This window comes from Sorex fumeus, unplaced genomic scaffold (assembly GCF_029834395.1).
Source record: "Sorex fumeus unplaced genomic scaffold, SorFum_2.1 ptg000111l, whole genome shotgun sequence".
NCBI classification, from domain to species: domain Eukaryota; kingdom Metazoa; phylum Chordata; class Mammalia; order Eulipotyphla; family Soricidae; genus Sorex; species Sorex fumeus.
The window spans coordinates 7,435,423-7,460,736 of NW_026606168.1; the positions used below are offsets into that span (position 1 = coordinate 7,435,423).

Genomic DNA, 25,314 nt, shown 5'->3' on the forward strand with positions numbered 1-25,314 from the left:
CCAATTCTGCTTTCATTCAGCAACACTTTTGTATTTAACTGAGATTGCAGTTTTTAATATGTCCTGCCTCTCAGTACCAGCAACAACTAAAAAACATAAACTGAAAGATCACAAAGAGAATACGGCTTTGGCAGCATACCTGGCAATATTCAGGGGTTACTTTTGCTTTTTGAAATATCCACGTAATTTTGAAGTTCTACAAGTTATATCTAGTTCCTAATACTTTTCCTATTCATTTTGTTAACAGTAAGGCAAATTTAGGAAGAAAATTTCTCCTACATAAGCACTGGCTATTGTCCTGGAATCACACAAATTCTCTGCAAGATTGTAGTTTTTTAAAACCCAAGAAGTACTCTACTGGGAAATATAAACCAGACAGATGGTTTACAGGGTATGTCATATTATCTAGAATTGCAATGAACTTGGGGATAATTAAATTTATGGTTTAGTCAAATATCAAAATGAGAAACAACAGAACAACTTCTAACTAGACTCATTTTCCACAGTCCTTAAAAGTTTATGCTGGGAAATAATTGTTAATTTCAGAATTACATTGAGGTCAGGGAAGTAACTTCAACGCTATATATTTTTCATATATGATTCTGTAGTTACAGATGTGCACACAAAAACTTAAAAACTCTAGGGTTAGAACGATAGTACAGCAGATAGGGAGTCTGCCTAGTATTCGGTTGACCCGGGTTCAATACCAGCATCTCATATGGTCCTCTGAGCAGTGCCAGGAGTAATTCCTGAGCGCCAGGAGTAACCCCTGAGTACCACTGGGTGTGACCCAAAAAAGAGAAAAAAAAAAAACAGGCCAGAGAGATAGTATAGTAGATAGGGCTCTTGCCTTATACATGGCCAACCACATATGGTCCCTTGAAACCTCTAGGAGTGATCCCTGACCACAGAGCCAGGTATAACCCTGACCATCACTAGGTATAGTCCAAAAACAAACTAAAGAAAGAAATAAACTTATGACACTTTGCTACCAATTACTTAAATTATAAGACTATGAAATTTTAAAATGTGCTCAATGACAAAAATAGATTAATCAACAATATACAAATTACTCTAACCTCATGTCACTTTCAAAAGATTATTTTTTTCTTTTTGGGTCACACCCAGTGAATGCACAGGGGTTACTCCTGGCTCTGCACTCAGGAATTACTCCTGGCGGTACGCAGGGGACCATATGGGATGCTGGGAATCGAACCCGGGTTGGTCACATGCAAGGCAAACGCCCTACCTGTTGTGCTATAGCTCCAGCCCCCCAAAGGATTTTCACTTGGAAAAATGATTCAGTATTGCATAATTTAGAAAGATATCAAGCAAAGATCTCCCTTAAAAACAGGTGAGATCTTAGTACAAAGTAATTTGGAAAATACAACAAAATCATAACTGCTAGTTGATACTGAGATATTTAACAACAAAAGATTTAAATCATCAGTTAGAATCTTGGGTTTATCTTTTGAAACTTACGTTTGATTTTTTTTACAGCTTTGATGTACTGCCCACGAAGTTCCTCCAAGGCTTTCCCACTGTATTGCTGACAACTGTTTTCAATAGCCCCCTCTGATAGCGACCTTAAAATAAAGCATTAATTGCAAAAACAGATTGTAAGTGAAAAACTTCATTTGGGAAAAGAATGTCTGGTATATATTTTAATAAAATAAACTGAACTGTGTAAAAAATTCATATGAAAGACAATTCACCTTACAGTTAATTTTAAAGGTAAAAAAGGTAAAGGCCCTCCCGTTGATGGTCGATTTGCTCGAGTGGGCCCAGTAACGTCTCCATTGGAGACTTTGTTGTTACTGTGTCTGGCATATCGAATACTCTCGGTAGCTTGCCGGGCTCTCCGAGAGGGGCGGAGGAATCGAACTCGGGTCGGCCATGTTGGCCACGTGTAAGGCGAATGCCCTACCCGCTGTGCTATAGCTCCAGTTAATTTTAAAAGGAGAAAAATGGAAGCAACTTAAGCATTGTAGTTGCTTAACTAGATAACACCCACATGATGAAATATCTATGCTGTTACTAAAAAGTATGATGTGGGAACTGCCTACTGACATGGGGAAATGTTTATCTTAAGTGACGAGTTCACACCTCAGCACTTTTATGTGTGAACAAAGAAACTTCCATGATAGGGATTGGGAAGACTTTTTTCTTAATACATTTTGCTATATAAAATAATCCCGCACGGCAAAGCCTGGCAAGCTACCCGTGACATATTCGATATGCCAAACACAGTAACAACAAGTCTCACGATGGAGATGTTACTGGGCCCGCTCGAGCAAATCGATGAACAATGGGAGGACCATGACCGTGACCGTGATATAAAATAATTGCTATGCTTGGTATGGGTTTGATGTGATATAAATGAGTTGAAGATACTTAGAAATAAACTATTTATTATCACTACTATTATTGGGCTGGAGTGATAGCACAGCAGTAGGGCGTTAGCCTTGCACACAGTCAACATGGCCGACCCGAGTTCGATTCCTCCACCCCTCTCGGAGAGCCCGGCAAGCTACTGAGAGTATTCGATATGCCAGACACAGTAACAACAAAGTCTCCAATGGAGACGTTACTGGGCCCGCTCGAGCAAATCGACGAACAACGGGAGGGCAGTGACAGTGACTATTATTATTATTATAGTTTACACAACAAGTTCACTAGAGTGTTAACATTTTTGTTCTTGATGTACAGTTACCACATCTCACCATCCTAATGTGGTCAAGGCCCTCCAGCCCTATCCTTATGCCATTTCTAGTCCATCTCTTTATTCTCCCCTCTCCCTTCCCACCTGCTTGGTCATTTCAGTTTTGTAAACTAACGCCAAGGAAAAATAAGCAATTTCTTAAAAAAAAAAATAAACACCCTACCTTGGTGGTACATGACAAAGTTCTTGCAGTTCCTCCAATTTATTCTTCATGCCATTGTTTTCTTCTATTAATTCTTCAACAAATTTACCATTCTCTTCTAAGAGGGAAAGTTGGTATTTTATTGGTAATCTACTTTTTTCCCTCAGTCTTTCTTTCCATTCTGTTCCCAACACAAATATTTATAGAGGAGATGGAATCATTTCCAGTCGCTCCCTCTTGACAGAAACACCCTGTCAAATCTGTATCCAACCGCCATTTTGCTCTGGGTTAGGAACTACCCTGGGATAGGCTACAAGTTGTTTCCTATGCATGAATTTTCCACCTAGAACTGGAACTCTATAAAGAAATATAGTAGGTTTTCTAATTTCAGATTTTCTGTGGACCCCACTGTACTCTCTAGGCTCAGATTAGTCACATTGAGTGAGTATCTCTATAGGAAAGGAAACATAAAGCTGAAGCAGCTGCCATTTTCAGAATTAATATAAGATCTTCAATTCCTTGAGTTTTTAGAAAGGATGAGGAGACTAATAAAATCCATGTGATATACAGGCCAAAGCAGGAATTCTGACTGAGAAGGACATAGGTTTAAACCTTAACTCTGCTTTCTACCAGTTGGGTGAGCTTAGGCAAATTACTGAACTTGCTAAATGGGGATAACTTTTTCCTACCTTGAAGATTTTAATAAAATTAAGAAGTTAATGAACAGCATCTTTTACAATACCAATGCTTAATACAAGCTGTACATTTTGTGGGGTTTTGGGCTATACTCTGTGAGTGCTAAGGGGCACTTAGCAGTGTTCCAGGGACCAGATACAGTGCCAGGAGATCAAACCTGGGTCAGTCACATAAAATGCAACTGCCGGGGACTAGAGTGATAGCACAGCGGGTAGGGCGTTTGCCTTGCATGCGGCTGACCCAGGTTCGATTCCCAGCATCCCATATGGTCCCCTGAGTACCGCCAGGACTTATTCCTGAGTACAGAGCCAGGTATAACCCCTGTGCATCACCAGGTGTGACCCAAAAAGGAAAAAAAAAAAGCAAGTGCCTTAACCCCTGTACTATCTCTCCACTCCTAATCCATACATTTTAAAACGAGTCATTCATATCTTTAATATGCTACCCAGATCATGGAAGATGGAATTTTAGCAGTAGCCATATAAAAATATTATCACTTAATAGATTTATAATTGAGGGAAATGAAATCACATTATCAAATGACGCCCATTCACACTCTTACCTCTTCATTAGCAGCTATTTTGAACTAAGTACTAACTCTCCTGGATTATTTACATAAGAGCCTCAAAAAAGCAGGATGTGGTGCAAGGTGTTATGAATTACAGTTTATAAATATTGTGTATCTAACTGCCCTTGTCATTTCAATTTAGAAAAGAAGAAAGGTCTTAGTTTAGCAGAACATGAAAGACGTGCAGAGAAAGAAGCAGTGATACCCATCCTGGACTCTTCTGAGAGGGCAGGGTGAGGAGACCCAGCCAAAAGGCTAGAAGGGCTTTGACAACAATGTAAAATGAAGTGTTTATATTTCACACTGACTTGTCAGTCACTCAAAAGTGAAGGGTTTTTGTCAAGACTATCATGGTTCAATTTACGTTTTGGAAAAGGTCACTGTAGATGCCCTTTGGAGAAAGGATCAAAGCAGCAAGACTAGAAGCAGAATGACTCAGGAGGCAACATGCTATCCAGGCAAGTGAAGGAGGTAAATGTGGGAAGGGGGCAGATGACAATAAGCCCAATTATCAGGACCCCTCTAATGATATAATTACTAGGGATTTTTTCCAATGTGGGGGTATTCTTTTCTTCATTCAAGCCTTTATTACTGCTGGTGTGTAGGGGGTACCATGACCATAAGAATAAAAACTATTCCTTATTCTGAGGGATCTAATTGGTTGGAGAGGATATTAAACAAGTGAAAAATAAATACAGATGGTAACAGACTAGTTCAGTGCTCCATGGACACACAGCAATGGCCAATAGAATCCAGACTCAGGAAAAACAAGGAAGGCTCCAGAGTTCCTCAGGTGAACCCTAAAGGATAAGGAAGAACTAGGCTAAAGAAAGAACAAGAGGGCAAAGAATAGCAGCAAGTGATAATACTGTAGGTAACGCCCAGCAGTAAACTTCCTGACTGACTCAGGAATTGAGTATTTCTAATGCATCGTGTACAGAATACGGGGACTAAGTGAAAAGAGAATGGGAAGAGTGGGCCTCAGGAACAGTAGCAGGGTGAAGTGACAGCAGAGTAGGTGGGACACTTGCCTTGCACACAGCTAGCCCAAGTTCAATCCCTGGCACCTCAAACCAACCAGGAGTGCAGAGCCAGGATTAACCTCTGAGCACTCAAGGTCTGAGCCAAAACAAAAACAAAACAAAACAAAACAACTAAGCACAACAGCTTCCTTTCTTAAAGGGCAAGGAGAAATGGCATAAGGTCCATGAAGAACAAACCGGAAGTTTAGACCCGACCCATATGCCTTGTCTTCCCTCTTTGCTAGAATACTGCTCTCTTTAGCAAAGACTTGGCTAAACTTTTCTCAACTCTTACTGGAAGAAGAGTTCATTAATACTTTTTCCTACCAACAGCACACAAAGATACAATTATTCGTCTATTTTTAGCCCTCGGGGTATTGAGTCCTACATGACTCCAGTGGTCTCTCTCCAACGACTGGAATACTGCTTAAAACAGTAGCCAATCAAATGTGACCTTTTTACTAGAGTTCAAGTAACCCTTCTGAGTTCAGCATTAATTTGGTTAAAAATAGTCCAAATAATTTCATATCAATCCCCGTATGAGAATCAATGCCTATATTAACTTAAAAGGGAAAAAAAAACCACCACATTTGAACATTTCAGTCAAGCTCAAGGAGACTAATCCTGGTAGCAATGCGACTGTAAATGCTAACCTCCAATTTTTTCCACTACAGTTTTGTGTTTCCTTTCTAAGTGCTGAAGATGCCTACAGCATTTCTCCAGTTTTCTTTTCAGATCTTGACATTCCAGCTTTGCCTTTCCAAGTTCTTGGAAGCAGTGTTCACAGCATGGATCTTTAATTTCAAGGACCTTATCTGCAAAAATTAAATAATAGCAAACTTTTTTTTAATCAATTTTGGCTAAGAATGACCACACCCATCCTTCCCCGAAAGGGGGAAGGAAAACCAAGGGACATGACTAAAGGGTAGAATCTAACAGAAAGATGCATGATGCTTCAAAGAGAACAATCTAAATCTAAGCCCTAGTTCTGACTGTGTGATTCAGTGGATTATACATCCTCTCTGAGACTTACGCCACGTGTACCACTGAATAATACTATGCATCTTGAAAACTGCTAGGAAACCTCATGCTCAGGACTTAGTACTGAATACCATTCCCACCAAGAGGAACCAACGATCCTCAAGAAATGGATGATTTCAGTATTGGGACAAGGTATATCGGAAGATGAGACTGGATATTTTCCTGTTCCAGAAAATAAGAGATGACTCGAAATATGGGCTATTACAAGCATATAAGAGTTGGAGTGAAATAGCTAAATCTGAGACAATATAACATAATAAAGAATTACAAAATACTAGCTAGTATAAATTATAAAATAGTACGAAAAAAGAAAATTTGTGAGTCACATCAATAATTCTAGTAAAAATAGACAGATGGATGGATGGTAGATAGAGATTTAGATAGCCAGGCATAACTAGATAATTACTACCATAGACAAATGAGAGGAGAATTCTCAATTATAACATACCAAATGCTAGTCGCTAAAAGTAGATTGTAGGTCAAGAGTAGAAATAAATTATAATTTTGCTGCCACCAAGTTGTAAAAACTGTATCAGGCAAACACCATCAATGAGGCTAAATCTAGAAGAAAGTTTTAATGAGAAGAAAAATATTTTCATGATCTTGAAAGTTTCTCCCCACAGACTGTTTATAGTTGCAAGAGGAGGGGGAAACCCAATAATTATGTGGTGAAGGAACTGGACATGCCATGACCAAAAGTATACAAATATAATCCAGACTCAGGAAAATCAAGGAGGGTTTAGGAGCCTCACCAATAAAAGACCATGGGCTTGGTCAGCCTTCCAGATGTGATATAGCACATGCTATGTTCCAGGCAAAAAGAAAGAACACAACCAGAATTTAATCATGAAGAAATGTCAAACCAACCCTAAACGAGGAACATTCCATTAAACGTCAGGGAAGGGTGCAAGGTATTGCAGAAAATGTCTCTCAGAAATATCAATGCCACAATGGACCAGGAAAGGAAATGGAAATATCCTAGATTTAAAGATACTAAAGAGACAAGATGACTAAACATAACACCTGAAACCAAAAGAGTTCTACAAGGGAGTGGGGAAAAAAATGCCAAAAGGTATTAATGGCTCAAATTACAAAATTAGAATACAAACCTTAGGAGGCTGGCTTCCTTTCAGATGTCTTTGAGACTGTCCCAAGTTGTTGCACATATCAATAATTCCATTGCGTTCTTTTTCATTATTAAGTAGCATTATATTGTATGGATGTACCACAGCTTATTCATTCACTAAAGGATATTTTTCTAGTTTTGGGCAGTTGCAAAAAACTATAAAGCTTCACATACAAACCTCCTGTACATGAGTAAATATAGTTTTCATTTCTCTTCCATAAATACCCAGGAGCAAGATAGCGAGATAGCCCAGTAGCACAGTCCTCCCATCGTTCATCGATTTGCTCGAGCGGGCACCAGTAACGTCTCCATTGTGAGACTCGTTGTTACTGTTTTTGGCATATCGAATACGCCACGGGGAGCTTGCCAGGCTCTGCTGTGTGAGCAGGATACTCTCAATAGCTGGCTGGGCTCTCCGAGAGGGACAGAGGAATCAAACCCAGGTTGGCCATGTGCAAGGCAAACGTCCTACCAGCTGTGCTATCACTCCAGCCCAGGAACAAGATAATACAGTTAATATGGAAAGAATGCTAAGTGAAATGAGTCAGAAAGAAAGGGATAGACATAGAAAGATTGCATTCATCTGGGGAACATAAAGTAAGAAAATAGGAGACTAACACCCAAGAATGGCCGAGATTAGTACCAGGAATTTTACTCCATGGCTTGGAGGCCAACCACACATGCTAGGGGAAAAGGGAGCTCAGAGAGAGACAGGAACACCAAATAAAGGTGTTGGGAGGATCCTCCCAGGATGGGAGAAGCATGCTGAAAGTAGACTATAGACCAAACATGATTGCCAACCATTGCCTCTTTTGCAAACCACAACACCCAATAAGAGAGAGAGAACAAAAGGGGCCTTCCCGCCACAGAGGCAGGGTGGGATGGGGGGATGGGGGGTGGGAGGGATACTGGGATCCGTGGTGGTGGGAAATGGGCACTGGTGGAGGGATGGGTATTTGATCATTGTATAATCAAAACCCAAGCACAAAAATTTGTAAGTCTACAACTGAACCTCATGGTGTTTCACTAATAAAATTTTTTTTTTTAATTTTTTAAAAAATACAGTTAATACATCTTTAACTTCACAAAGAAACTGTTTCCTAGGGTAAGTGTATACTATCCTATCTTATCAGTAATATGTGATATACCAATTATTGTTCTATGTCTTTGTAAGACCACAGTATTTTTTTTACTTTAGACTCTTTATAGGTGTTTATTGATATAAATATTTCCAATTTTCAACTTTTTATCAACATTATTACTAGATTTAAATTGTTAATATTATTTTAATCATTTTCTCAAATTTCTAATAAAAACATATTTTCATATACTTATTAAACTTATTAAATCCAAGTGTTTCTCTTTTTCTACTTATTATTAACAGTGTCACCAAATCACAATATCTAAATTAAAATTGGAAGGGAGATTTTTTTTTTCTTTTTGGGTCTCACCCGGCCATGCACAGAGGTTATTCCTGGCTCTGCATTCAGGAATTAGTCCTGGTGGTGCTCAGGGGACCATATGGGATGCTGGGAATCAAACCCAGGTCAGCTGCATGCAAGGCAAACGCCCTACCCACTGTACTATCACTCCAGCCCCAAGATTTTTTTCTTTTTTTTTTTTTTATAATTTATTTATTTATTGAATCACTGTGGGAAAAGTTACAGAGCTTTCGGGTTTAGGTCTCAGTCATGTAGATACCAAACACATTTCCCTTTACCAATACTCATTTTTAACCCCGAACCCCAATAGACCCCCACCTCCCACCCCTCCCAATTCTTGTGAGGCAGATGAGTTCTAGTTAATACTCTATCTACTTTGACTAGATAGATTATTTCGATAGAAGATGCACAATTATTGTTTAGAGTTTACGACCCACCCCCCACAATCAGACATGCTGAAACAGCGTTGTGAAATGATTTGCTTTCTACAACTTGGTTTAAGAATAAAATGATGTCCGCGATAGCGGCCGCGCGGTTTTGAATTTCTGCTATTTTACTTATTGACCCTGGAAGAATTTCTATTAAAAGTTAGCTAGTTAAGAGATTGGTTTCTGTGCCCTGGAGTCGTGGCCGTGCCGGAGAGCCGCTCGTGGGGGGCAGCTGGCGACCTCGGTGGGGCGTGGGGGACGGCCCACAAAGCCCCCCTTCCCATGAGGTCCCTGCCGCTCCCGCCTCCAAGATTTTTTTCTTAACTAAATCAAATAATACCAAGGTATAATGTTATCAATACTGTATGGAAGCTCAGAGTCTCCTGCCTCTGAGCCTGCCTGTCCTCACCGGGGTGCCTTGGAGGAAGGTGGGTTGAGTTTCCCTCCCCACCCCGAGCAGAGCTTCGGCAGCTGAAGACCTCTGGTTCCAGCCACAGCCATGCTTAAGACCACTCTCCACACGTTCGGACAAGCCTCACGTATGAAGGAACCGGCAGAGGAACCCAAGTGTGCGAGACAAGGGGTGTAGATCTCCAAGCCTGCTTGGATTGGGGCTGGTCCTCCTGCACCCAGGTCCCCCATCTTCCAGTATGTAGGTGTTACACCACCAACTGCCCCCGGCGCCATGTAATCCCATCAACGGCCAAGACCCAGAGACTATAAAACCCAGCTTCCGGAACCGTGCGGCCGCTTTTGTGGCTGCGCAACATCTTATTATCTAGTTCTTATTCTGGAGAACCTGGCAGGCTACCAAAAGTATCCTGCCCACACAGCAGAGTCTGGCAACTCCCCGTGGCATATTCAATATGCCAAAAACCAGTAACAATGATGGATCTTATTCTCCTGACCCTGAAAGAGCCTCGAATGTGGCACTTTCTAAAATATCAGGATTAGGACGAAGGAGAGGTTACTGGTGCCTGCTCGAGGAAATCGACGAACAACAGGATGACAGTGATACAGTGATACCGTATGGAAGTAAATGGTATATATAAATATTCTTTGAGGCTGTTTTTACTTTTGTAACTTTTTAGTAAATTTTAAATTATCTTAAATTTGAAAAAAATTTATAAATGTATAAAAACTGTTAGGCAAATACATAATAATAGCTATTACTATTGGTAATATACAGAATTTGTGAAATGAAAATATGTTAAAATATTAGAAAAGAACCAGGAATCGGCCCTGAGTGTGCCTAGGTGTGAACAAAAAAGAAAAAAATAAATTAAATTTAAAAAATAAAATCTTTGGAAAAGAAGGTACCCAGATGGATTAAAGACAGAAACGCCACTCAGGGTGGATGAACCCTCATCACAGGTCAACAAGCTACAACTATAAAGAGATTTCCAAGGTGGTGAACTTTATTCTGGGGAGTGGACACAGGGAAACTGCACCAAACACCCAGCATGACAAGCCTATCATCCTACACAATATTGGAGTAAGATGCATGAATCTAGAGAGCATAAACAGGAGTCTGGGGCACTTGCAGGTGCCAGAATTCTTGAAACCTTGCTGCTATCATGCTGGTGGACAACATACTAAACCTCACTTTTCATACTAAAGACCTTAAGAACTAGTCAGCTTCTGCTTCCCACCACCCCTAGAGTACACACTCTGACATCAACAGGCATGAAGACCCCAGCCTCATCTTACATCCACCCCACTGGAAGCTCCCCAGTTACACAGAAGTTCTGCACAACTGAGGTAGCACTGGTGATCTTGAACCTGACTGCTGTCCCTTCAAAGTTGGCACACTGGTGTCTCCACACTTTTGCCATCTTGAAACCCTGGTCATTGCCCAAATCAACAAAAGGATGTTTAGCTTCCACCCATGGCCATAGGGAGTACCAGACAATGAAGAAAGGGAATAAGTCACCCACATGATGAACTCATAATATCCTGGGAAGAATGCCTTACATAGCAGAGCTACGCAAGCTACTAAGAAGATTTCAAAGTAACACTCCTAGTGATGCTTACTAAAATAAGATCAATGAAAGATAACGTCAACAAAGAGAAAAAGGACAAGAGAAATTAAGAAAAGTCCAAATAAAAGCTGGAGAGCTACAGATTATAGAAGATGAAGTTAAGGGGAAAAAATTAATAGAGTTAAAGAGATAACTCAAAAGATTGAGAGCTTGCTTCATGTATGGGAGACCCATGTTCAGTGGTCCAGGAGTGAACACTGAACACTGCCAGGTATGACCTGGAAAAAAAATAGTCACAGGAATTCCCAAAGCAGGAGAGAGAAAGTGGCAGAAATCTTATATGAAAAAATAACAGCTGATAGCTACCCTAAGCAGAGAAAGAATTTAGATTCCCAATTTTGGAGATCTCAAAAACCAAACTAAACCAAAGCAAATGCACAACTGGACACATTATAATTTAAATGGAAGATGATTGCATTTAGAATCAAAGATAAAGAGCGAATCTCTAAAAGAAGAATCAAAGTTGGGCTGGAGCAATAGTACAGTGGTTAGAGCATTTTTCTTGCATGCGGCTGACCCAGGTTTGATCCCCGGCATCCCATATGTTCTTCTGAACAGCACCAGAGGTAATTCCTGAGTGCAGAGTCAGGGGTAACCCCTGAGCATTGCCAGGTGGACCCAAAAGGGGAAAAAAAAAAAAAAAGAAAATGAATCAAAGTCACAAGCAAAGAGTCACATAGAAGGGAACCATAGAGAGAAGAGTACAAAATTCCACAAGTCAGAAGAATACAAAATAATGGATGGAAAAGATCTCAATCCCAAACAATCCCAAAATATTTGTGAAGGAGGATTTGAGTTTTTCAAACAATAGCCAAGGGACTCCATTATCACTGAACTGCAACTCCCCTCTAAGGGACATCTGTAAAAGGAAAAGTGATGAGGCTGGAGCGGTAGCACAGTAGGTAGGGCATTTGCCTTGCACGCGGCCAACCCGGGTTCAATTCCCAGCATCCCATAAAGTCCTCTGAGACCTGCCAGGAGTAATTCCTGAGTGCAAAGCCAGGAGTATCCCCTGTGCATGGTTGGGTGTGACCCAAAGAGCCAAAAAAAAAAAGTGATGAACTAAAAGTAATAAGATACCTTTAAAAAAATTGTGGAAGGAGAAAGAAAACAATAATGAGGATATTTTTCAAGTTTACTGATTCTTTCCTTGACATCTCCTTCCTGTTAAGTTTTAAGCAGAAATTGTATTGTTTCAAAATCTTTAGTTTCTTTTAAATGATTCCCATAACTCACCAACCATAATACTGGTCCTTCCAGAAACATAACGAGTAAGTTCTTCTTTCGCATTTTTTTTGCTCATTTTTATTTGCTTGATCTTTCTGGTCCAGCCTGTTTCTTCATTTACAGGATCATTCATTTCATTAAATTATCACTTCTTCAACTACATTATCACTTCTTCAACTACATTATCTGATGTTATTATTATAGACACTTGGTATTATTTTGCTCAGCTCAACATTTGGCTCAAATCAGGGTTGATCTATATTGATTTCTTCTGAGAATATTGCCAAAAATTACTTTGTTGAATAATTTTAGATTGTATACCAGATATTTGATATGCCTAATTTTTGGATTTGGATTTGATCTCTGGATTTGGATTTGGTCTCTGGATTTTTTTTTTTGATTCCTCTGAGAAAATATTCCTTTTGGTTTCTCTTATTTTCGGATTCACTCAGTAAGATTTACACTGTACAAAATCTTAGGTAGCAGCTGAAATTTATTCTCAATTCTTTTATTTCCTCATTAGTATGCTTTACTTTGACACATACTTGTGCAATTTAGAGGACTTAAGATATTCAGACATTACTTACCTACAAATTGTTTTCTAACCTTTCCATCACCCTTTACTCTTTAGGCTTTCTGATAACAAATGCTACCGGAAATTTACAGTTGCTTTATTTGTCTCAAACTTTCTTCTGTATTTTAAAGTATAGGAAGATGTCAAGTTTGCAATCCAGTTTTTACCCACTCTGCTACAGGTATCCTGCCCACAGGCTAGAGACTGTATAACGGAAACCCCACTGGACCACTAAGTCTTGCTATACTTTTCAAAAATAGCTATGCATTAATACATGCTCCAGCGCCTTTAGAAATCTGAACTTTTGATTCTTATTTATTTTATGGTTTATAATTATTATGCAAGAGTTCTAATTACAATATAAACTCATTTCACCATAGAAGTGGGACTCTCAAAAGTAAATTCCTGGGGTTGGAGCTATAGTACAGCAGGTATGGGGTTTGCCTTGCACAAGGCTGGCCCAAGTTCGATTCCCAACATCCTATATGGTCCCCTGAGCACCGCCAGGAGTAATTCCTGAGTGCAAAAGCCAGGAGTAACCCCTGTGCATTGCCGGGTGTGACCCAAAAAGGAAAAAAATAATAATAAAAAAGTAAATTCCTCATAATAATGTTTAAGAGTGGGCAGGAGTGATAGCATAGCGGGTAGGGCATTTTGCCTTGCACACAGCCAACCCGGGTTCAATTCTCCGTCCCTCTTGGAGAGCCCGGCAAGCTACTGAGAGTATCCCGTCCGCACAACAGAGCCTGGCAAGCTCCCTGTGGTATATTCAATATGCCAAAAACAGTAGTAACAAGTCTCACAATGGAGACGTTACTGGTGCCTGCTAGAGCAGATGGATGAACCGGAAGATAGTGCTAATGTTTAAGGACTATCAGAACCTTAGCCCCTCTTCCACATCAATTCTTGCTCCGTTTTCCCATAAGTCACCAACCATACTACTACCAGAATCATTATGAAGAGAAGGAAGGTCATTTGAAAGATAAAAAAGGACATAAATCAGTCCTCTCTTCAAAAATTAAAATGAAATCAGAAGGAGAGGACACATATTACATGGCAATAACATTACTTATTTGCTCATTCTAAAACACTGTACACATCTTTTATGCTCACAGCAACCCTCTGGAAACATTACTGTGGGTGTTACAAATACCAGTAGGAAAAAACTGCATTACCATGTTCGACGATTGTGTCTTGCAAGTCCAAGGGCTGAGCGCAGTGTTCAGATGTAGGTGCAGGATGTCCTGCCAGTACTCCAGGGTCTCCTGAGTCAGTGACCCCAGTGATCTTATTTGTCTGAAATAGATTATCTCCATAGTTAATGGCTAGCAAAAGTCTCCATGCAATTCTCTACTTGAAATGTTAATGGTTAAAAATACAAGAAGGAAACAATGCCTTAAAAACTGCTGTCTAGAGACAGTAAAGGAGTTAAGGTGCTTGCCTTGTATTGGGGCCAACCCCAGTTCAATCCCTAATAACACAAAGTCCCCCAAGTATCACTAGGATTGACCCCTTGGCACCACTGGATATTGTCCCAAATCCAAGCCATCCACTCCATCCAAAAAACTTCCCACTTAAACAAGCACCGTTATCTTTCATAAGATGTCATGCAAATACTGCCATATCTAAGTTTGAGTATCTTATATTTTCCAAATTAGAACCTTATCTGACAAAAGCCAAGATGGGCTGGCAATGAAAGATAGGAAATACATCTTTTACATACAACATATCTTATGGGTGTAAATAAATTTAAACTATTTTAGTGGCTTACATAGTCAAACCACAAAAGAGATTATATAAAGTTAGAATTCTTCTGAAAATCCAGGACACTTCTACGATAGCAGGGGACCAAAACTCATTAGAAACTAATGCCAAATATTTGCTTTTCATGAATCATAACAACAGTTAAAAGGAAAGAAAGGCTTTTAATGAACGTGATATATTATAGACTGCTATTATTTTAATATACAGTTATTTTGTAAGGCATGCTAGTTAAATTCCAATATTAGAAAAATTGAGGGTTTTGCACAAGTCCATTATTTCACTAATATTTATTGGTAGCTATTCCCTAATAGAGGTAATACAGCTACTAAATTTACTGATAGTAAGCAATGCCTTCAGGTAGTACTTTTACATTTTAAAAACTACTAAATCTCAAAAGAACAAAACAAGTGATCTTGAAAAATCTTTCTTGTTGAAAATCTTGTTGAATTACTTAAAACAAATCTAGATACTTGATTCTGGAAGCCTCGATTTTGACTCTGAGACACTCTCAGAAAATCAGATGATGACCAACTAAAGCAGAGGTCAGCAGATACAGGAAAAGTACAAGCTCCAAGCAATCAACAGGACTAGTTAAGGAATAATAAAGCTGAACCCAAAGTCAGTCCATGTTTGGGTTTCTACTCAAAACAGGACAAAGTCAGCATAACCAAAACTGGCAGGAAAGTTGCAAGTTAGTTTTAACTTGACATTTTGGTAAAGAGAATGTGCATCTGAGGTTTGCTTGAAAATTTTGTTTCAATCAATATTTCTGTTTTCTTTTATTCGTTATGAATTGTCATATTAAAGTATTTTAAACAGCATTTGGTTTTTAGGAATACTTTTAGCTGTATCCTAGCCATCTAATAAAACTTTTGATCACTATCTAAGTTATTTTAATAAGAGCACAGTTTATATGTTCTGAAAACTTTCTTATGTAAATTTGCATTAAGTCTTAAAAGCTATAAATTTAATAAATTTTAAATTATAGTTCATATTTATGAACCTTTTATAACCAAGTCATAATCTTTCTCTGCCCTCATATTTGGAGCTTAGTTGGCACTAAAACAGCAGAAATCAAGTAATTACTCTGACAAATGCCAGATTAGGCACTTTAAAGCCACCCTTTTCTTAGGAATGAAATCTGATCCAACAAGTCACAAAAGTTCTTAGACTCTTAGCCAAATTATCTGACTCCTTCTTCACAGAAGTGTAAGTCACATTAAGTCACACAAACGGTCTTATACAAATTATAAATACTATAATAAGTATTATAAGCCTTATAAGCAGTACTCAGTAGACTTGAATCACTGAGATTACCTATTGTTATAGCAAAAGCTTAGAAATGAAGACAAAAATTATGTCACTGCGTCTTTCAGATTCCTTCAGCTCTAAATTTCCATTTCATTTCAAAGACCAGCGATACAAAGGAAGCTTTTTCATGTGTATCTTACCAAAAGTCAAGGAATTAGGCCAGTGATCTGTTATTTATTTGCTTGCTTTGGGGGGTTAGAACCAACAGTGCTCAGGGCTTACTCCTGGCTCTGCACTGGTGTGGGGGGGAGGGAATCACTCCTTGGGGAACTTGGGAAACTATCTGGGGTGCCAGGGATCAAATCTCAGTTGGCCACATGCAACGCAAGCAGCCTAACCACCTTCTGTACTTCTGGCTCTGGTTCCAGGCCAGCTATTTTTGTTTTTCAACCAGCAACTGACGATATATCTATGAAATCATAAATTCTAGGAAGTTCCAAGTATAGAAGAGAAACTCAATTTTTTTCACTAGTTTAGTAATATAATAGTTATTAGCATAATAATAGTTATCATTAGGTATGGGCACCAAATGCTCCAATCCTGGTCATGAAAATCTTTAATCATAGCACCATAAAGAACCCTAAGTCTTTTGTTTCAAATATCTATCAGACAAACCTCATAATATTGACATTTTGTCCCACCCAATTCCAAATTAGAATCTGATACTAAGTCCGTTAAAACTAGCTTATCTCGGGGCTGGAGCAATAGCACAAAGGGTAGGACATTTGCCTTGCATGAGGTTGACCCGGGTTGGATTCCCAGCATCCCATATGGTCCCCTGAGCACTGCAAGAGTAATTCCTGAGTGCATGAGCCAGGTGCATCGCTGGGTGTGACCCAAAAAGCAAAAAACAAACAAACAAATCTAGCTCATCTCCAGGTCTAGCTAAATCACTTCTAGTTTTTTTTTTTTAATCAGACCTAAAGACCTAACTTATTTAATTTTAAGAGTGCAAAACTTTGGTTTTAGCAGATCTTCCAAGTAAAGTAAAAGCAAGTGTCAGGGAATGCTTATACAGTAAAAGAATACAATTTATTCTATGAGCACAAATACAGCATAGCAAAAAAGACCAGGTTTCAGGACTTTGTGAAAGTGAGCCGCAGCTCTATTTGCTTATTTATACCTCAGCATTCTTTCTATTTGGTTGGCAGATTTTGCCAACATGAAATACAAATTCTTCAAGGGCAAGAATTAAGACTTCCAAACTAGTTAAGAAGCTTCTAAGAAACCCTAGTTAAAGCAATGCATATTTCTAAAAGTAGTCATACCCAAAAAACAAAAATAGAAATAAGAGTTATTTTCTAAAATCCCAGGCCTTTACAAAGAACTACATATTATGTTAAGAAAAAGAAAATCTCTCTAAGAGCTAAATGCTCTGCCTCATACTTATGCACTATTTAAAAAGTTTTTAATTTTTTTTATTGGTTTTGGGGCAATACCTGGAAATGTTCTGGGCATACTCCTGGCTCTGTGCTCAGAGAACACTCCTGGCAGGGCTCAGGGGACCATATAGAGAGTCAGGGATAGAATCCAGTTGGCTACATGCAAGGTAAGCACCATATTCCACTGTACTATCTTTCTAGCCAAAAAAGTAAAACTATTGATTCATAAATAAATCTCAACAAAGATCAAAAAGTTGCAGAGATGATTTCAGACCCTGCGCCAGACTGAGTCTCATTCTGGACACCCCAGAAGCAGGTGGGGTGTGGGGTGAGCCCATCATCCACCCAGAATCCCCGCAGCTTTAAACCTCCATACTCCATAATCACCACCACGCTCAAGGCCTCATCCAAAAATTCATCTGCCTCTGGCGCCAAATAAGCTCCTTAACCAGTCATGATCCATAGACTCTAAATCTCAAAAGAGATCAACTGCAAAGATGATCTGCAAAGATGCTTTGGACTCCAAAGTCACCATCCAGTTAAAAATTTAACTCAAGCTGTATCACCCCATTCAAAATTTTAGAATTTCTGGAGCATATCTACACCATTGATACATCAGGAGTAGCACACCACATTGGATGGGATGTAATGTAGAGGGCAATCAATCTCAATTAAGAAAATATTAACAAACAAGGCTTAACCTATAATAACGTGTTCATAATCTCTTATACAAGGGCTTAATGGCTCCATGGTGAGATACAACAATTTTCACACACTTTTTTTCTAAGGAAAACTTGCTTGATCACTTTTAGAGAATTATTCATAATAAGCAATATAAAAAATTATTCCAAATGCAGTATAAAATAAATTGGGAATAATGATGGTAGGAAGGTGCAATGGTGGTGGGACTGGTATTGGAATACTGAATGTAATAAATCATCATGAGCAACTTTATAAAAATAAGTATTTTTTTTAAAAAAAGCAAAAACTTGGAGGTAAAAGAATAAATAAATATACGAACCTTTAGAAAAGTTTTTTGTTTTGTTTTGTGAAAAACTACACCCTGCAGTGCTAGGGGCTATTCCTAGCACAGAACTTGGGGGTGAGAGAGTTTGGGGAAATCCACAAGGTGCTGGAGATTGAACCTGGGCCTCCCACATACAAAGCGTGCTGAGCCTTCTGAGCTATCTTCTAGCCCCTAGAAAAACCTTTAGGCCACCAGTAGGAACATTAAGTCTTACTTTAAAGTACAAAACACAAGAAAAGGAAGTGGGGGGAAGGAAATCCCCGACTTTTTTCTTCTAAGATCCCACAGGTTTCCACAATCATTTTTGAGGTTCATAGTTCTTTTCCCTCCCGAGAAACACACCTTTTCACATTCTGAGCTAGCATTTTCTATTGCGGCGAGCATGTCTTGAAACGCTTGCTGCACACAGGTCTTGAGTTTTTCAAAATATTGTGCAGATATCCATTTTGATGAGCACTTTGACATAAGATCCAAAAGTTGCATGTTCTCCAAGTCACTGTCAAACTCCTTCTGTGTATCCTTCAGGAGGAAATCTAGTATAGTGAGGATGTCCTCCTCATACTGATAGATTTCTAGCTGGATCCGCCTGGCCTCCTGCATAGCCCATTCTCTACGGCTCTGGTCTAGACAAGCTTGTAACTCTGTCTCCTTCTGAAGAAGCAACTCCGTTTTTTGTTTCATGAAGTCTTCTTTAGCTGCCGCAAGCACTTCATTTATTTTATTTCGATGATCATCTAAAAACTGTCGGAAATCTTGCTCATTCTGTTCTTGGAGTTTTTGGATTTCTTCTTGCTTTTCTTTGTTCCACTCACTCCGGGCCTTCGCCAGCTCCGCTCTGATAACCACTGGGGTCTCCTTGTTCTTTAACTCAAGTTCCCTCTGTAGAGACTCAATCTTCTCTTCCAGTTCCTTTCCAGATAGTACATTTTTCTTCATATTTTCAAGTTCACTTTTCCACTTCTCTTTAGCTTCAGAAATAGCCAACAACATCTAAAGGATATCAGATGTATAATTAAAGGCCTTTATTATTATCCACAACAACAAAATAATAAGGCAACTATTTGGGTTAATCTCTAAATTTAATAAGGGACCATAAGTCAAATAAGACATTATTCTTAACATACACTTAAACAAAACTAAAGGATCATTTTTGCTTTAAAGCACCTAATAATTTATGTCTTGTTTAAAAGCATTCATTTTTAAATGGAGAACTAGAAATTTAAACTAACCGAAGTATATATAGATAGCCAGTGCTAATTTCAGTGAAGAAATTCATAGAATTTTTCAATACAGATGTGATTTTAATTTTACCGCAGTCCCCTTGAAATTAAGCATCTTTTACAGGAAGCAAAACCAGCCTCACATGGGAATCTTACTGAGAAATATTACAGACCCCTGAATACTTATTAAATATGGCCATAGCATTTTAATGCAACCTCAGTTCATTAAAAAAAACATCAAATAGCAAAATATTTTTTTTTCATTAAGGCAATTTTCTTTTACAACAGAATGAAAGAACTAGATTATAGAAAATAATAATACCTAAGCAAAAAAGGATTAAGGAATCAGGGAAACTGGGCTGCGGCTCCAGTTAAAACACTGTCACTGACAGTGCAGGGCAGCCCAGCATGGTGCTCCACAGGACAGGTTCTGGACAGACTGCTAGAATGACCTTACAGCAGCAGGGCCACAGACCCATTCACCTATTTCTTAGAGCCTCAGTTTTCTCCTCTATAAAATGGGAATAATCATGATGACCATTCAATAGAAAAAAATTTGTACTCAATTACAAAAGGAAATAATCCAATTAAAACATATAACCTGGTAGATAACAAAGATGCTGAACAAATAGTATGTAGCTATTACTAGTAGTGAATGTGTGGCCTTACCATAGTCACTCAATCTTTTTCACTCAGCGTCATCAACTATATAGAAAAGACTGGGTTAAAGACCTTGAGTCCCTTTTATTTCTATTATTCCCTGGGTAAAGTCAAAACCTAAGAATATAAGTTTCAGAAGTTGAACTGGGCCTCTCCAAAGCCTGGCCATAGCCATGGTGAGCACAATTATTCGATACTATACAACATTACATATACGCTCTGAATACCGATAACTTATCTGCTTACCAAATTTTTCAGTTATTATTATAATTGTAAAAATCACCTTCATTTACATACATAAATTTTAAAATACGTGTTTATTGGTCTTTTGGGGGTAGGCAGGGCCAGAACCAGGCAGTGCTGGGGGGATACTCCTGAAGGTACACTCAGGAGTGATCCTCGGAGGTGCAGGGATTGAATGGAATCTACTAAAGTGCAACGTAAGCTCCTTACATCCTGCTATCTCTCTGGCCTCCATGTTAGTTATTTTGTGTGTTGCTGAATATTTATAAAGGAATAAAAAATTCTAAATTCTATATTCAGCTAGTTCAAGTAACCCACTGCTGTTAACAAAAGAGCTTAGCCCTTTTGTCGACAGCAGAAAAATTCAGTAGATTTGAAACATCTTTCAAGATTACTTTTAGGGAAAGCATGTCGCAATAGAAGCCTGGAATTCATTACGAGGCAATTTTGGTGGAGGTGGTGGATCCCACGGAATTCAGATGACCCGCCCAACCTCAGGGAGAGTGCATGTCCTCTCATGTAAAGTTTTATAAGGAGAATTTGAGAGCATTAATCAACTCAGTGGTTCTTGATGTCACTACATACTAGGATCACTTGTGGGTCCTTCAAAAATCTTGATGTCCACTGCAATGGTAATTTTTAAGGAAAAGAAACAAACAAAAAAACCCGAAAGTTTATATGAAATCATTAAAAAGACCTCAAATAGCTAACAGCAATCCTGAGGAAGTAAAAGAAAAATAAAAACATAGTTTCAAACTATATAAAATAGGTATATTTCAAACTATACTATTAAGTAACAATAATTTTTAAAAGCCCAGAGGTAAAACCACACATTTATGAAAATGTAATTTATGACAAAGGGGCTAAGACCTCACAATGGAAAAAGAGTCTCTTCAAAAGGTGGTGGGAAAACTAAACAGTTCCATTCAAAGAATGAAACTAGACTTAACTCTATAACCCTTATATAAAAACATATTTAAAATGGATTAAAAGCCTAAATGTAAAATCCCATGTCATAAAATACACAGCAGATAACAAAATTGAAATATTTAGTGGCATTATCATTATCCGCTTTCTGGACGCTCGGGCCGGAGCCTCACGCAGGAATGAAGTCCCACGAAACTGCAGTAATGAGGAATTTTGTGACCTTTAACTCTGGACTCAATGGGACCAGCAGCAGAGATCCTCTGCCTGCTTCCCAAGGTCTCCAGTGACCCAGGGGTCACACCCACACCAGCCACACCAGATAATCTCCTCATAGACCACCCTCCAGAACTCAGGCTGTTGCTCCCAGAGGGGAGTATAAAATGAGGCCCCCATAACCATGCCACAAAACTCCATGCCAGGCTGTTTTCACTCGGGGCACCCCAGAGGGGGGCAGGCGAGAGCCCTCCCCACCCCAAGGGACCCAGCCCAGCAGCCAACCTCCAATATCCAACCACCGACATGCTCCAGGCCACTTTCTGGACATATCTTAAGACACTTCCTACCCATTTTCCATAATTACCACATTACCACACCATGTTAGATGGAGATCAGGCAATAGGCAACAAATTATAGAGAGAAATATATATATATATATATATATATATATATATATATATATGCCTCTCGGAGAGCCCAAAAAGCTACCGAGCATATCCTGCAAGCATGGGCAGAACCTGGCAAGCTTATATATATATATATATATATATATATATATATATATATGCCTTTCAGAGAGCCCAGCAAGCTACTGAGCATATCCCACAGGCACGGGCAGAGCCTGGCAAGCTCCCCGTGGCATATCAATATGCCAAAACCAGTAACTATAACAGGTCTCATTCCCCTGACCGTGAAAGAGCTTCCAATTGTTGGGAAAGACGAGTAAGGAGAGGCTGCTAAAATCTCAGGGCTGGGACGAATAGAGACATTACTGGCGCCCACTCGTGTAAATCGAGGCACAACGGGATGACAGTGATACAATGATCATTAGAAATATTTTGGGCACTCAACCCCCAATAGCAAAAAGAAATGTAAATAAAGAAAAACAATTGGAACTGTATTATAAAGCATTTCATAGCAAAATAAAACAAAGACTGAAAAGACAGCCTAATAAATGACAAGATACTTGCACTACATATATCTGATAAAAGTTTAATATACAAGGTATATAAAGAAGCATATGCTAAGAAGAAAAACAAAACCCCATTCAACAATAACAACAAAAAGTGGGCAGACAATTCGAAACATTTCTCCCAAGAAGTAATTCAGATAATAGTCAGATCAAAAAAATGCTCATCTTCAGGGAAATGTAAATGATGACCACTTATACTGTTATGAGAATGGCTCACATCAAAAGCAGCAACAACTATTGGAAAGGTTGTAGAGAAAAACTTTCATGCACTGCTGGTGGGACAGTAGACTGTTTCCACTTTGGAAAAAGGTCTGGAGCTTCCTCAAGACAGCTGTCATACCCTGCAGCAATCCCAATTTCGGAGATCTAGCTATTGATCGTGAAAACATACAAGAAAAGCTACACTCCACCTCATTGTTTATGGTAGCACGATTTACACTACCTACATTCTGGGATAAAGTGATTAATCAATAGAGTCCAAACAACAGATGACTGAATAACAATGACATGGAACATTTGATTCATGGAATACTATTCTGCTATTTCAAACAGGTTGAAAAAAGTTGCTGCTCACAACAAAATGGAACAAGCTTAAGTGAATCATAGGAAGTGAAAAAAAGATGGAAAAAGATAAGCAAAGGATTTTATAAAGATATAAAAATGGATAACAAAACAACACCAAAAAAATACTTAGACTGGGGATGTGATTCAAAAGCAAAGCATGAGCACTGCATGTGCGAGGCCTTGGTTCAGTCCCTGGTACTGCTGGGCCTCCTAAGACCATTAGGGATGGCCCCGACCCCCAGACCTTGTAAGAACAATCATGACAATTATAACGATTAATTCATTCATTCTTCATTAAATCCTGTGGGCATTGATAACAGAACTCACCTGAAGGGAAAGGGGTGGGGGAAAGGGAGCCGTGTGAAAAAATAATAGAAGTACAAAAAAAAAAGTTCCGGGGCTGGAGTGATAGTACATAGTACACAGCAGATAAGGCGTTTGCCTTGTATGCGGCAGACCTGGGTTGGGTCCCGGCATCCCATATGATTCCCCCAAGCACCGCCAGGAGTAATTCCTGAGTGCAGAGCCAAGAGTAACCCCTGAGCATCGCTGGGTGGGACCCAAAAAGGAAAAAAAAATTCCTTGGGGCTACAGCAAGATACAGCGGGTAAGGTATTTATTTGCCTTGCCGCTTGCTGCTCGCCCGTGGTGACCTTTCAGCACAGAGCCAGAAGTAAGCCCTGAGTACCACCGAGTGTAACCTATAAAAACAACACACAAATAAATTCTTTGCCCAGGTCACAGCCTGTATTCATAAAAACAAGGCATGGGAACGGAACCAGGCAATACAACTTTATTAAAGATCCTCGATCACCAACATGTAGCAAAGTATGGGAGCCAATGAATCAACCTACTCTGGACTGTGGACTCTACATTTCTAGGATCCTAAAGGATCGCACTAGCCTCCAGTTAACTCTCCAGTTAATCAGTATAAAACTCATCCTTTTCTTTTCCCAGCACCTATGGTGTGTAAGAAGGAGTACACACGCTACTACTTGGCTAGGTATCTTCTAGGATAGTGCTACTCACAGCCAGAGACCACGACGTCATACTGCCACAGGGCCTGTTTGAAACACAGCTTCTCAAAACTCACTCCAAATGCCCCCAAAATGGAATCTCTAAGAGAATTCCTGGCATCTGACCCAACAAGCTCTCCCAGTGGCTCTCACAGCTGCTCCAGTTTAAAAGGAAACACTCTCTCTACATGTCTGCATTCTCAAGCACACATGCAGACCTCCTGAATGTAAGGAAAGAAGAGGAGAAAGAGCTTAAGAAAGATCTTAAGAAAACTCTCTTATTTATTTTACTTTGTATATTCTAACCAACTTTATTATTCTTGACTTGTGCAATGGGGCACATATACACAGCATATTGTTCCTTCCCTCTAAAATTTCCCTTTGAAATATTTCAGCATATTAACAGATGTAGAGAATAAGATAATAGACCTCACATACGATCATATAACTGACAAAACTACTAAAGCAGATTCTACATTTATGTCACATTATCTCTTTAAACTTATTTCTTTACTTGTGGAATAAGTTTATTAATGCAATGTGCCAATTGTGTGCAATGTTACAATTATTTTCTAAAGTGGCTATGCTATCACAATCACAGGTGGTGGGGAGAAGACCCAAAAGGCTGGAGCAGGAATTTCCCTTGACAACACCCTAACAAACGCCTACCCAAGCAGGGGCAGGTTAGAAAAAGCCCTACTATAAAATTAGTTTTGTAAAGACAAGTAAGGGGCACTCTCCTCCTCAGAGATCCACCCCCTCCACGCCATCCTAACCAAGCTATAATTCCTTTCTTTTTCTTTATAGCTCATTCTCAATTTTAAAGTTTTGCCCACATCTCACTGTGAGATGTGTATTCTTGGTGTGTTCCCCTTTGATGAAGCCAGTTGGCTTTCTAGAACATGGTTCTCTCTCCATCCCTCATTCTCCCCCATATTTCTCTAAATTAAACTGTTTTCACTTGGGGGGGAAAAAGGCTGG

General features: G+C 39.2%; 1 protein-coding gene across 1 annotated transcript in view; it reads right to left on the reverse strand.

Moving 5' to 3' along the window:
* The window catches only part of CEP152 (centrosomal protein 152), a 106,686-nt gene that overhangs the window by 8,062 nt on the left and 73,310 nt on the right, over positions 1-25,314 (reverse strand). The window contains exons 20-24 of the mRNA XM_056135373.1: positions 18,857-19,504; positions 14,206-14,326; positions 5,804-5,965; positions 2,886-2,982; positions 1,483-1,586 (exon numbers count right to left, since the gene is read on the reverse strand). Coding sequence (XP_055991348.1) covers positions 1,483-1,586; positions 2,886-2,982; positions 5,804-5,965; positions 14,206-14,326; positions 18,857-19,504 — 1,132 coding nt within the window. The remainder of the gene's footprint in view (positions 1-1,482; positions 1,587-2,885; positions 2,983-5,803; positions 5,966-14,205; positions 14,327-18,856; positions 19,505-25,314) is intronic.